At 41.3% G+C, this 14714-nt stretch overlaps 1 protein-coding gene across 2 annotated transcripts; it reads right to left on the bottom strand.

The window, feature by feature from the left end:
* Nucleotides 1-4041: 4041 nt before the first annotated feature.
* LOC123999671 (protein C-ets-2-like) lies at nt 4042-13033 on the bottom strand. Of its 2 annotated transcripts, none has more exons than XM_046305651.1 (10): nt 12807-13033; nt 11919-11988; nt 10368-10488; nt 9568-9687; nt 9026-9226; nt 8730-8804; nt 8335-8538; nt 7865-8134; nt 7579-7697; nt 4042-7409 (listed from the first exon to the last, which is right to left on the bottom strand). In XM_046305651.1, the coding sequence occupies exons 2-10, from the start codon at nt 11979-11981 to the stop codon at nt 7194-7196; spliced, it is 1389 nt and encodes a 462-aa protein (XP_046161607.1). In that variant the 5' UTR covers nt 11982-11988; nt 12807-13033; the 3' UTR covers nt 4042-7193. The 2 variants fall into 2 exon arrangements, with proteins under 2 accessions (XP_046161607.1, XP_046161606.1); XM_046305650.1 differs by having other exon boundaries at nt 12811-13033.
* Nucleotides 13034-14714: the final 1681 nt, after the last annotated feature.

Below are 14714 nucleotides of genomic sequence, written 5' to 3'. Positions count from 1 at the left end.
TTAGTGACCACAGAGAGTCAGGACACCCGTTTAACGTCCCATCCGAAAGACGGCACCCTACACCAGGCAATGTCCCATTGATAATAATAATCAATTAATTGCATTTATTCATGTGATCAATTACCAGTTTTAAACATGTACTTTTCTTCTCTATGCTGTTATTGCTGCCTGTGCCTTCAACATGATCTATTTTACAGTATTTCGTTCAGAGCACTGGGAGCACGTCTCCGGAGCCAGAGGAGTGCATATTAAATCTGCTGCCATTGAGGCCAGCAAGTCAAATGAACAACAAAATGAGAGTCACTCAGAAAAACAAATCATGAGTCAGTAAAAAGAGTTGTTAAAAAAGAATGAATCCTTTGCGAACTGCACATCACTACTGCACAAGGTAAGTCTGAATACCAACTACTGAGAAGTGCGTAGGAAAGGTGTTCAAATCAAATCAAATCAACTTTTATTTGTCACATACACATGGTTTGTGTAGTGAAATGCTTGTGCTTCTAGTTCCGACAATGCAGTAATAACCAACAAGTAATCCAGCTAACAATTCCAAAACTACTAACTTATAGACAGAAGTGTAAGGGGATAAAGAATATGTACATAAAGATATATGAGTGAGTGATGGTACAGAGCGGCATAGGCAATATACAGTAGATGGTATTGAGTGCAGTATATACATATGAGATGAGTATGTAAACAAAGTGGCATAGTTAAAGTGGCTAGTGATACATGTATTACATAAAGATACAGTAGATGATATAGAGTACAGTATATACATATACATATGAGATGAATAATGTAGGGTATGTAAACATTATATTAGGTAGCATTGTTTAAAGTGGCTAGTGATATATTTTACATCATTTCCCATCAATTCCTATTATTAAAGTGGCTGGAGTTGAGTCAGTGTGTTGGCAGCAGCCACTCAATGTTAGTGGTGGCTGTTTAACAGTCTGATGGCCTTGAGATAGAAGCTGTTTTTCAGTCTCTCGGTCCCAGCTTTGATGCACCTGTACTGACCTCGCCTTCTGGATGATAGCGGGGTGAACAGGCAGTGGCTCGGGTGGTTGTTGTCCTTGATGATATTTATGGCCTTCCTGTGACATCGGGTGGTGTAGGTGTCCTGGAGGGCAGGTAGTTTGCCCCCGGTGATGCGTTGTGCAGACCTCACTACCCTCTGGAGAGCCTTACGGTTGTGGGTGGAGCAGTTGCCGTACCAGGCGGTGATACAGCCCGACAGGATGCTCTCGATTGTGCATCTGTAGAAGTTTGTGAGTGCTTTTGGTGACAAGCCGAATTTCTTCAGCCTTCTGAGGTTGAAGAGGAGCTGCTGCACCTTCTTCACGATGCTGTCTGTGTGGGTGGACCAATTCAGTTTGTCTGTGATGTGTACGCCGAGGAACTTAAAACTTACTACCCTCTCCACTACTGTCCCATCAATGTGGATAGGGGGATGTTCCCTCTGCTGTTTCATGAAGTCCACAATCATCTCCTTAGTTTTGTTGACGTTGAGTGTGAGGTTATTTTCCTGACACCACACTCCGAGGGCCCTCACCTCCTTCCTGTAGGCCGTCTCGTCGTTGTTGGTAATCAAGCCTACCACTGTTGTGTCGTCCGCAAACTTGATGATTGAGTTGGAGGCGTGCGTGGCCACGCAGTCGTGGGTGAACAGGGAGTACAGGAGAGGGCTCAGAACGCACCCTTGTGGGGCCCCCGTGTTGAGGATCAGCGGGGAGGAGATGTTGTTGCCTACCCTCACCACCTGGGGACGGCCCGTCAGGAAGTCCAGTACCCAGTTGCACAGGGCGGGGTCGAGACCAAGGGTCTTGAGCTTGATGACGAGCTTGGACAGCACTATGGTGTTAAATGCCGAGCTGTAGTCGATGAACAGCATTCTCACATAGGTATTCCTCTTGTCCAGATGGGTTAGGGCAGTGTGCAGTGTGGTTGAGATTGCATCGTCTGTGGACCTATTTGGGCGGTAAGCAAATTGGAGTGGGTCCAGGGTGTCAGGTAGGGTGGAGGTGATATGGTCCTTGACTAGTCTCTCAAAGCACTTCATGATGACGGAAGTGAGTGCTACAGGGCGGTAGTCGTTTAGCTCAGTTACCTTAGCTTTCTTGGGAACAGGAACAATGGAGGCCCTCTCTTAATTTCCTAAGTCGGAATCCGCCCCCAAAAGAGTAGTGCCATTTACTGGCACACAATGCCAGAGAGACAGTCATGTGCTCACTTCATTCAATAGATCAACACAATAGCTGCACCATGTTTGGTTAAGGTTGGGTGTGGATACACTTGAGTTGGATCTTGTTTGCTCCTGTCACATGGGAGCCACCTCCAGACTGGTTATATGTCCGCAGGTTAGGTTACTGCTACCAGTAAACACTGATGTGTTTATTTTTCATCAGCAGTATTAGTCAGCTATCTTCTACCAATATTATTTGTCAGACCGTAATAGGAGGGAAAGTTTGGGAAAATGTTGTGAAAAATATTATTGTAATTCATGTGGCATGTATTCTGTTAACAAGACCAAAATCATAAGAGGTATGATAATTCAAGGCAATGTACATTTATTTACTGACCTTCACGATTGTTTCCACTGTATGGTTTCTGAAATGGCCTTTAAATGTAACATTATTTCTGAGTTTGTGAATGTATGAGAAGTGAGCCAAGGGCAATCTTAGTGGGCGCAAAACTTAGTGCACAGCCAATTTGCAGTTGGATCAACTATGTATGTATTAGGCAATGGCATTTGCATTTAGGGACATGCCTAAAATGTTCATGAGATCACACCAACTTGTAGTTTGTGTATTCCAAAGTTGAGCAATAGAGGTTATTAAATACACACATAACTCATTGTTCTCATAGCATTGACAGTAAACCATGCCCATATATGTGCACGCACACACAAACACACACACACGCACGCAAACACACGCACACACACACACACACACACACACACACACACACACACACACACACACACACACACACACACACACACACACACACACACACACACACACACACACACACACACACACACACACACACACACACACACACACACACACACACACACACACACACACACACACACACACTTTATTGCAGAGGTTGTACTGTGGTCGATGTTGACACACTCACACAATCACTCTCACACACATGCACGCTTTATTGTGGATGCAGATGTTGACAGTTAGGCTTTGAGTTGTGTAGGTGAATACCCATGACTAGGAATAGGCCTTGTGTCAGCACAGCTGTAGGAGGCTAGCTGGACTGTGTGTGTAGAGTGTTAAACTGGTTGTGTGCAGAGCCGGGACGTGGGTGCTGTCTGGACATGATATCAGATATGTGAGAGGTCTCCCTACATGCTCTCACAAGAAAAGAGGCACCACATCTCACTTGCATGTTCTCTCACTTATATGATGGGGGGTAAGTGATGTGTCAAGATGTCAGGGAAGGTGGTAGAGTCTTTTCCAGAGTTTCTGATTGATTAATGAATGTAACTAGAGTTTCACATTATTATTTCACGTTTCGAATAGTGAACATGGGAACTTCCCCTTCTTCAACCAAGGAGTGTACTAGCTACAATTTGTTTTAATACTTTTGAGTAATTGCTTTTTAATCTTTGAATATGGCATTCAAATTAAACTTCTGGACTTGAGCAGTGTTAGTATGCATATGTCTGTGTAACAAACTATCTTAATAAATTAAATTGGAATGCATCCATTTTAAGTGGGAGTTTTTGCATGGAGCAATCCGCTCAGATATGATGTAAAACGGGGTAGTGTGCATTGACAATGACGGCCTAGGAACAGTGGGTTAACTGCCTGTTCAGGGGCAGAACGACAGATTTGTGCTTTGTCAGCCCAGGGATTTGAACTTGCAACCTTCCTGTTACTATTCCAACGCTCTAACCACTAGGCTACCCTGCCGCAGCCACTTAACTAAGTGTTAAGTGTTCTTTCAAAACTTGGCCAATATAATTATCTACTACTCACTATAATTAAATATCAACTGTCAATAAAAGCGTCATAAAAAATGAAGCTTTTATTAAAATGTCATAAAGCCATTTTCCATTTGAAAATCACAGAAAGGCTGACAATGTAATTTAACTAAAGTAATTATGATGAATAAGTTCCACGGGTATATGGCATGCCGATGGCATGCACAGCTTAAGTTACAGCAAACAGCACAGCATGTCGCACTGCCAATGATATATTCAGAGCTCAGACTTTGTAACAAGACCGAAATTCGATTAGAACATTTTGTTTTACAATAACCCTGTTGCTTCACATGTCTATTCAAAATTTTAATAATCCAACAACAGAATTCTTAAATTGATCTTCATTTTTCATTGTGTTATACAATATCAATCAATAGAAGAAGAGGTCTAAAATTATTCAGAGAACATATACACAACCCTTTTGTTTGAGAAATAACATTGCGCACATGCCAAAATTGACTCCATCTTTGTGTGGCCGTCATCAGTACAACAACTTGAAAAGGGCTGCCTTATTATCTTCAGTGAATATACAGTGAATATGAATTGTATTACAAGTACAGTAGTCTAATGTTTTTAAATATAAAAACAAAATACACATATAGTTTAGAAAAAAACATATAGAGTGCCTTCAGAAAGTATTCACACCCCAGTGTGTGGTGAAAGTAGACTAAACCAGTTTTTCCTCTAGGATTTTGCCTGTGTTTAGCTCCATTTTGTTTGTTTATATTTGAATATTTGTATTCTGTACAGGCTTTCTTCTTTTCACTCTGTCAATTAGGTTAGTATTGTGGAGTAACTACAATGTTGTTGATCCATCCTCAGTTTTCTCCGATCACAGCCATTAAACTCTGTTTTAAAGTCACCATTGGCCTCATTGTGAAATTCCTAAGCAGTTTCCTTCTACTCTGGCAACTGAGTTAGGACGGATGCCTCTATCTGTGTAGTGACTGGGTGTATTGATACACCATCCAACATGTAATTAATAACTTCACCATGCTCTGATTTTTTACCGATCTACAAATAGGTAGAGGTATTCATTAAAAAACTGTGTTAAACATTATTATTGCACACAGTCCATGCAACTTATTATGTGACTTGGTAAGACCTTTTTTAATCCTAAACTTATTTAGACTTGTAATAACAAAGGGGTTGAAAACTTATTGACTCAAGATATTTCAGATTTGACATTTTTATTCATTTGTAAATGTTTTGAAAAAACATCATTCCACTTTGACAATATGGGGTATTGGGTGTAGGCCAGTGACAAAGAAAACTCAATGTTATCCATTTTAAATTCAGGCTGTAACAACAAAATGTGGAAAAGTCAAGGGGTGTGAATACTTTGAAGGCAGTGTACATGTCGCTTTGGCCACAGAAAAAGAAATAAACAATAATCGAGGCCCAAACAGATCCCTTGATAGACATACAACAAAACATAATTACGATAGCTGCTACACCATTACATTCAACCTTATATGCATATTCATAGAATATTTATTTAACTAGGCAAGTCAGTTAAGAACAAATTCTTATTTACAATGACGGCCTACCCCGGCCAAACCCAGATGACGCTGGGCCAATTGTGCGCCACCCTATGGGACTATGGGACCCAAATAACAATTGTCCTTTTCGATAGAGTTAAAATGCAGTAACCACAATGACTGGTATTCCAGTTGAGCTGCAAGCTGGTCAGCAGGACAATGCATTACGAAGCACAACAGTAAAGGCAATCTTAGCTATTCCATAAAATCAAGAAAAAAATACATTCTACATCGAAACTCCAGGCACCATTTTTCATCTACCTATCAATTGAGATTTGTTGCTATTTTGATCCATTAAAATTTTCAAAAAGTAAACAGAAAATGTAAAGATCTTGATGAAAATGTATATATGTATACTTATATATGTATATTTTTATGTATATATGTATACTTATATATGTATATTTTTTCATCAAGATTTTAATGAATTTCAACCACTTTAAAATGGACATACAGCAATCATTTCATAGCTCACTACATTAAATAACACATGATTTAAAATCACATTTCATAGAGAATGTTACACACTGGATTATATTTAGTTAGTAACTTACTCTGAAGAGATAGTGATTGTGTCTAAATAGGCATTTGGTATTTGGTAGTCAAAATTCAGTGTACTTGTCTTTAGCTGCCATTTTCCATAAGTCAGACTCTTCCCACACGCCAGCTTCAGAAGCATCTGCATTTACCAAATTTTGTTTGGTTATCCTTAGATATATTCTCAAGACTTGCCCAGAGGGAATTGTTGATATGATGTCAATTTTGTATTTTCGATAAAAAATAAATCAGGAAAATGCACCAAATGGATGTCTTCAGTATTTTACAGATAGAAAGATTTTTTAAAAGTATTTATCTACAACCTGCTCTGTACATGTCCGGTCCTGGAGTGTCTTAACAAAATGAAACCAAAATATTTAAACTGACTTTATCCAGTGTCCAGAAAAATGGATTTGCGCGATATGGAAATATGAGATATTGCCTCGTTTGTATAATTTAATAAAATATTTTGGAATAATTGTAATACAAAAAAGGATTACATGTGTCTACATTCAACTGGTAAAAGTTGATTGTGAAAATTACACCATGAGGGTGTGGTGCCTAACCTTATGGTGCTGGAGCCGCCACCTCAAAAGCATTCTCATTTGGTAACCCCAAGATCATTCACAGTATGTAAAAATGTCCACTATTCAGACCCTGTAAACACCACACTTGCTGAGTATCAGGCTTGAATTAAAAAATCTGCTATGTTACATTGATCGCAATTATCATCTGTGCAATCGACAGCTTTCCACTTTGCAGATGGATACAGAGCTGATCCATTACAATTTGCAGAACAACACTTTCACCCAGAGGGAACGCTTGATTTAAATACTGGCACCCCTCTCAACCAAAAGCTTGCACAACAATGCACATTGATGGCACAAGAGCCAAGGCAGGAGCGGCTGCTCCAAATTAGAGATGTTCGCTGTCTGTCCACCAGTGTAGCGACTGTCAGTGCACATCACTCAGTGCCACCTGTTTAATGACCAGAAATGACCTTCAGGTGGCCGGTACCATTAGCAACTTTTGCTAGGTTGGGGTAGTGAAGCCCCATTGACTCCATCTCCAACCCCTTCCCTTTCGATAAAACGGAAATTGATTCAATCCTCGGTGTCAGGCTGGACCCCCAGCATGATGTGGAGCTCTTCGGCCGAGTAGCCCAGAAGGTTCTGCAGGTCGCAGACGAAGCGGTAGACGTAGCGTTTGCCCGATGTCTTGTGGATTATGTTCTTGTCGTAATAGTATCGCAGGCCACGGCTCAGCTTCTCATAATTCATCTTGGGTTTGTTCTTCCTGCGTCCCCAGCGTCTAGCCACCTGGGGGGAGAGAGAGAATGATAAACACCAATGGAAAACAGAACCGTTTACTTCATATTGATATTCTCTGATAGCTCGTGTTGAATACTTTTCTGGTCCTGTAAACCCTTTTGGCCATATCCTCCACAACCTGATATACACATATTGTATGAGGACAATTGACACTCACCTCATCTGGGTCGGTGAGTTTGAACTCCCAGCCGTCTCCGGTCCAGCTGATGATGGCCTGACAACTCTTATCAGTCAGGAGCTCCAGCAGGAACTGCCACAGCTGGATAGGACCACTTCCTGTTGAGAGGAAAAAAAAGGCAGAGGAGTCAGAAGGCGATCAAAAGGCATCGTTTGCTTATACTCAACTGCAGTGTACTGTTTTGAACTGGGGTTGACAGAAAGATGGATAGTATTCCATACAAGATGAGATGTGTTTGATTGTGTCACCGGGTTCATGAACTCACCAGTAAAGCCAGCCAGCACTGCAGCAGCTATGACAGGCTTTCCCAATTCCACAGGCTCGTTCCTCTCCTGGACGTAGTCCTTGAAGGACAGGCCCTGCTTCTCCAGACTCAGTGGGCTGCTGTTGTACTCGTCCTCAAAGCTGTCGTGGGACGGCACCCTCTGGTTGTCTGCCAGGGAGGATTGGCTGCCCCAGGAGTGCAGCATGGACTCTGGCCCCTCGATGCTATCCACACTCTCCAATGAACACAAACTCTGGTCCTGGGACAAGACTGTGGTTAAACAAAAAAGAAGAATGTTTAGTTCACCTGAAACTGGATTAGGTTTAGGAACTATCACTGAAACCAAACACCTTTTAGGAATCGCTTACGTGTTGCCTTGTTTTTTTTTCTCTAATGTGACTTTGATGGAAAATGAACACTAATTAACATTGATGAATAGTTTCTAGTCAACAGTGGGTTTGCCTACTCACAGGCTTTGGAGAACTGCCCTGTGCCTGGGTTGCTCCTGACATAGCCGACGTTGACCGTGCTCAGCTGGGGCTTGGAGAACATGGAGAACTCCTGATCTGGAGTCAGCAGGGCGGTCTTGTCTGAGGTCTCAAACAGCTCTCTAAGCAGACTGTCGTTGTTGTCAGGCACCTGCAGGGCACACTGGGTCTCCTCCAGACTAAAGCCTGCAGAAAGAAGAGAAGAACAAACAAACGCCCACTTAGCTCATCTCATCACATCTACCTCAGAGACATCTCTGGACAGCTTAAGGCTTCTGTTGTTCAAATGAAGCTGAAGCCAAACTGTTTTGTCTATCTGATGTTTAATTAGATTTGAAGCCTCTGGTGGTTAGTTTGTTTTTCTAATGGACACTCACCGCTAGAGCTCATCCAGTTAGTTACGGAGGGCACAACACTGCTGAGGCTTATGGATTCTTCTTTCTCTTGACACTCTGGAAGAGAACAATGGAGGACAAAAGTCAGGAACCAGCAGAAATAATGTTATTTGATTTTAGCGTGTATCTTTAAGCCAAAAGGTACAGTAATTCCACAGGACAAAAAAAACATTTCCACCCAAATATAACATTTTGATAGGTGTCAGAAACCTACTCTTTCCGCCATCTGCCTTCCACACAAACACCATCTGACTAAAACGTTCCAATGCCATTGTTACCTTTCATCATCTGGTCCAGGTGCTCCCACAGGATGTCGCCCACAAAGTCTGGAGCCAGGTCCAGGAAGCTCTCCTTACCCAGGTCATACAGCTCCTGGCCGTTCATGTCAAACTTAAAGAAATGGACGTTGGCCAGGCTGAACTCACTGGCCGCCCAGTGCAGCCACTGCATCACATGCTGTTTGGTCCACTTACGAGGGTCTGTGAAAGAGATAAAGTAAAAAGATATAAGGCTTAATATAATTTCAAATGACTAAAAATTTCAAGCACAATTCTATGGACACCTCACCAAAATACACCAGTCTTCATCTTGATTTGACTTAACTAAGCTTACTTTTTAGTGATTAAAGAAAACTCGAAAATGAGCCCAAAATGTCTTTGACCTCCAATCCAAATTGGGTAGAAAATTAGCAGGAAATACAGCAAGGAAACAAGCACAAAGTTAACTTAATAGCATCCTTGTAATAAAAAAAATAGAATGGAAAGTGAGAAAAAGGGAGGACGATAAGTGATAGAATGAGCAGGTGTAGAAGGTGACTCACTGTTGGAGATGCCATAGCAACGTTGGACCTTGGAGAAGCCACTGAAACTGTCCTTCAGGGCCTGACTCATCACTGCCTTACTGCAAGGGGTCAACAGGGGAACAGAGCAGGGGCCCATGTCTGGAGAGAAAAAACAAATGTTTGCTTACTCTATGAATCAACCATTCTAGACCTTTCTTGTGTCATAACATAGTTTAATGTTTCCACAGCACCCGCACCCCTCCTCAACCCAACCCCCCCAAAATAATAAATAATCATTTTAAAAAACTTTTGTGAACTAACACTCACACTTGACTTTGCTACTTTATTGAGGAAAAATATATTTACTATGACTGTGATATGTGGTTGTTCCACCTAGCTACCTTAATATCAATGTACTAACTGTAAGTTGCTCTGGATAAGAGTGTCTGCCAAAAGCCCCAAAATAAATGTTAAACCATATATATTTAAATAGGGTTCAGATAGACTAAAATGGCTAACTGCCATGGACCTGGATGGGAGTTTCACTTACAACGTTTGGGTTAATTGTTAATCAAAAACTATGTAACCACAAATCAACACTTGTTTTTCTGTTAATCATTAATGAAAAATAATTTGTATGCCAGCAATCAGTTGATCTACATTGTTAACTTTGTGACATAATGTCTGGCTAATAACTGACTAATAGAGTTGTGAAGAGTTTGGTCTGACTTTGGGCTAGGGTGATTAGTTGGTATAGGTGTTATGAAAGTGACTGGTGTAAAGTAGAGGGCTCTCTCTAGTGATGTGACACTCATTCGTAGGGTGTGGTGGTGGCATACCGTGTGAGAAACAGTTGAGGCCAGAGGGCACCTCCTGAAGAGACTGGTCATCGTCTGAGGGGAGGAAGTATCCAGAGAACAGAGACATGGGATCTTCAAACAGGTCAAAGGCTGCCTGCCGCTGTAGAGGACAAACACATAGGAAAACAACACACTGTTAGTTAATAAGAAAAGACACAAATTGTTTTCTTTGGCCTGATCATTTGAGAAAGCCCCATACTACTGTATGTCTACATAATTGGATAAATTAGGTGAGACAAGTATAGCCCTGTCCTGATGACCAACAGCTGATCACCCATAGATACTGTGAATCATTTAGGAAAAACTTAATTCACTTCTTCAAACAGAGTCTTATAAGATAACAGAGCAGGCAAAAGCAAAGAGGGAAAAAATGCTTTATGTGGGCACTCCCTTTCAGCAGAACCAATCTGTCATCATTAGTCAAACACATCAGGCTTTTCATATTCTCCCAGCCAGGCTGGACGACCATATATGGTGTTCCTGTTCCGTAGCGTAGCAGACCTAGAATCTTCCCTTGAGGCAGCTGGCATCCGTTCAGCTCTGAGCAGTTCAGCTCTGAGGGTTCACACAAACAGCTTGGGCGGCTGCTGTGTGAGAAGAAAACAAACTCCACCCACTCCTCCCCCTCCATCAGCCTCTCTCTCTTTTCCCTCTCTCTCATCCCCTCTTCAAATCAGGTTAGGGAAACCAGACTCTTCTTCACAATTTGATTAGCTAAGATGGAGCCCCTTTGAGACGAGCTCACTGTTTGAATCTACACTGTAACCATCTCAACATTAGCCCTTTACAGATGCAGATGAGACTTCTAATGACGTTATACTACCAAGCCGCACATGAAACCTTAACAAATCACTAGGACATTGATAGGAGTGATGTACGCTAAAGTGGCATAGATGCGCCTGTAAGTCTAATACTGTAAGGCACTTATGATTTTTTATTTAAAAAAATTGAGGGCTAACTCCCCAGACTCGAGGTGGAGAAACAAACACCATCTCCTTTGATCCATAAAGTGTTTAATGATTCATCTATTCGTCCTTAGAAAAGGTAGGCTGCCACAAACAGGGCCCTCAAGGTCCCGAGAGCCTTTTTTCTTCCTAGTTGCCAAGGGGACTAATTACTTTTGTGGCAGTAGAGAAGGTGGAAAAGACAGAGACTCTCGTCCATCAGCTCCCCAATTATCCTCACGTTTAATATGTTTGGCTTTATCATCTTTCCTTTCATCTCTTCTCTTATGGAGAAGGAGAATAGCAGCCCCGAGTGTGCTGCGAGACATGCTTGATTTGAAAATAAATCTCTGCTGACATTTGATCTTTGGAAATGTACATTCTTAACTAAGTAGCCTCGAGTAAAGGGTGGTCCAACTCCAGTCCTTAAGAGCAATTTGGTGTGCATGCTTTTGATCCAGCCTTGCATTATCAGTTGTGATACAGTAGTCCTATATGTACTATACACAACCATCTCCAGCATTACAATGTATGCAATTGTCCTACTCATCTACTGTAGTAGTGGCACAGCCTTGTGAAGTATCACCTTGAGGCTGGACCGGTAGCAAGTCGACAGAGGGGCCACTTGGTCCATGCTGAGGTCACACATCAGGAATCTATAGGTCAATTCAACAGAAAAACTTTATGAGTAACACTAATACACATAAGTAATGACATCACACTGGATGGAAATTAGTATCATATCTTTCTCTAATGGTTGTAATACATTTTACTATAATGATATTGAATTATATGCAGCCTTTAGATGAACTGTTCTCCTAAATAGTAACAACTGCAACAACTACATATTATATTACAATGTCTTATTATATACCGAGCACATAATGGCTTAATAGAGCCTGAATTGCTAGACTAAATGATAATACATAATATGCATAAAGCCTGCACATTGAATTCAATAGTCTAATGGACATTGACACACCTATTCAAAGGAACCTGAACATATTGATATGGCTAGCTTGGGGAATTACTTACACATGTAAAAATAAAAAAAATCTACAATTTCACACACACCATAATTTCCATTACATCACAAATTGGTGAGACAGAAAATACGCATAATTGTCTCATCGGTCAAAAATGTAATGTTTCTCCGAAATGACTCGGCCCCTCGTCATAGTGCACCGTGGTTCCTCATATTAGATTAGCGGCCGCAAATTCAATAGTGTTTCCATTGATATATTCAATAATTCGTAAAGATTAATATCAGTGTTAAATTAATAATTACCCCACCATAAACCATGGAATCGATTTATCTTTGCGAATTCCACCCCCCAAAATGTTTTCGAAAATATTATGCAGAACAAAAACAAACTATTAACGAAAGCGGTATTGAGTCAAATGCCACATTGACAGATTGTCTGGGAATATATCAAAGAACGGGGGAAGATAAACAAATAAGGGAACAACCTACCTACCTGTTGAATTGATCGGCGGCTTCTTAAAACAGCAACAGTGTAAATTACAATCCTTTTCGATATGGAAAAATTATCCTATTCAATATTGTATGTTCACAAGCCTTTTGTAGCCTACTTTCCAGATACAGTGACCAGTGTAAAATGCAATCAAAACAATGCAGTCGTGTTTGTTCGTGTGTGTGCGTGTGTGTGGCGAGTGTATCCAGTCAACGAGGAAGTGCAGCTCTTTTTGCTGTTGCTCATAGCGCGCTGTGTTGCACATTCAGTGGGAGGAGCGAGCAGTAAACAAATGGCCAGCAGCAGTGCGTGGATAAAATCTTTCAAGCCAAGCCAAGCCAGGGGGGGAAATACTTATAACTAACTGTGTTGTGATAACTGCGTTGTTTGCTATAAAATGTTTCATATGCCTTACCACCGTGATATATGGGCCTAAGGGCAGAACAACAAGAAGACACAGTGGCAGAATACATTCAACCATACCTTTGTTTCATCACAAAACCGGAGAGTCCACAGAGCGAATTGCATGTAAACAAACAGTTAGATGACCTAACATGGTCAATCAAGATAATGTTAAGGGCAGTTTTGGACTAATAAACAACTATTGATTTATAGTGTGTGTGTGTGTGTGTGTGTGTGTGTGTGTGTGTGTGTGTGTGTGTGTGTGTGTGTGTGTGTGTGTGTGTGTGTGTGTGTGTGTGTGTGTGTGTGTGTGTGTGTGTGTGTGTGTGTGTGTGTGTGTGTGTGTGTGTGTGTGTGTGTGTGTGCGTTCGTTCGTCCAAGTAGAAGTCAGAAGTTTACATACACCTTAGCCAAAGACATTCAAACTCCGTTTTTCACAATTCCTGACATTTAATCCTAGTAAAAATTATTCCCTGTCTTAGGTCAGTTAGGATCACCACTTTCTTTTAAGAATGTGAAATGTCAGAATAATAGTAGAGAGAATGATTTATTTCAGCTTTTATTTCTTTCATCACATTCCCAGTGGTTCAGAAGTTTACATACACTCAATTAGTATTTGGTAGCATTGCCTTTAAATTGTTTAACTTGGGTCAAACGTTTCAGATGGCCTTCCACAAGCTTCCCACAATAAAATGGGTGAATTTTGGCCCATTCCTCCTGACAGAACTGGTATAACTCAGTTAGGTTTGTAGGCCTCCTTGCTCGCACACGCTTTTTCTGTTCTGCCCACACATTTTCTATAGGATTGAGGTCAGGGCATTGTGATGGCCACTCTAATACCTTGACTTTGTTGTCCTTAAGCCATTTTGTCACAACTTTGGAAGTATGCTTGAGGTCATTGTCCATTTGGAAGACTCATTTGCGACCAAGCAATAACTTCCTGACTGATGTCTTGAGATGTTGCTTCAACATATGCACATAATTTTCCCTACCTCATGATGCCATCGATTTTGTGAAGTGCACCAGTCCCTCCTGCAGCAAAGAACCCCCACAACATGATGCTGCCACCCCCGTGCTTCACGGTTGGGATAGTGTTCTTTCGGCTTGCAAGCCTCCCCCTTTTTCCTCCAAACATAACGATGGTCATTATGGCCAAAGAGGTTTATTTTTGTTTCATCAGAGCAGAGGACATTTCTCCAAAAAGTGCAATCTTTGTCCCCATGTGCAGTTACAAACCGAAGTCTGGTGTTTTTTATGACGGTTCTGGAGCAGTGTCTTCTTCCTTGCTGAGAGCCCTTTCAGGTTGTGTTGATATTGGACTCCTTTTACTGTGGATATAGGTACTTATGTACCTGTTACCTCCAGCATCTTCACAAGGTCCTTTGCTGTTCTGGGATTGATTACACTTTTCTCACCAAAGTACGTTCATCTCTAGGAGACAGAATGCTTCTCCTTCCTGAGCGGTATGACGGCTGAATGGTCCCATGGTAATATAATAATAATAA

The sequence above is a fragment of the Oncorhynchus gorbuscha genome, linkage group LG16 (genome assembly GCF_021184085.1).
Source record: "Oncorhynchus gorbuscha isolate QuinsamMale2020 ecotype Even-year linkage group LG16, OgorEven_v1.0, whole genome shotgun sequence".
In the NCBI taxonomy this organism is placed as follows: domain Eukaryota; kingdom Metazoa; phylum Chordata; class Actinopteri; order Salmoniformes; family Salmonidae; genus Oncorhynchus; species Oncorhynchus gorbuscha.
This window is presented reverse-complemented; position numbering and strand designations above follow the sequence as displayed.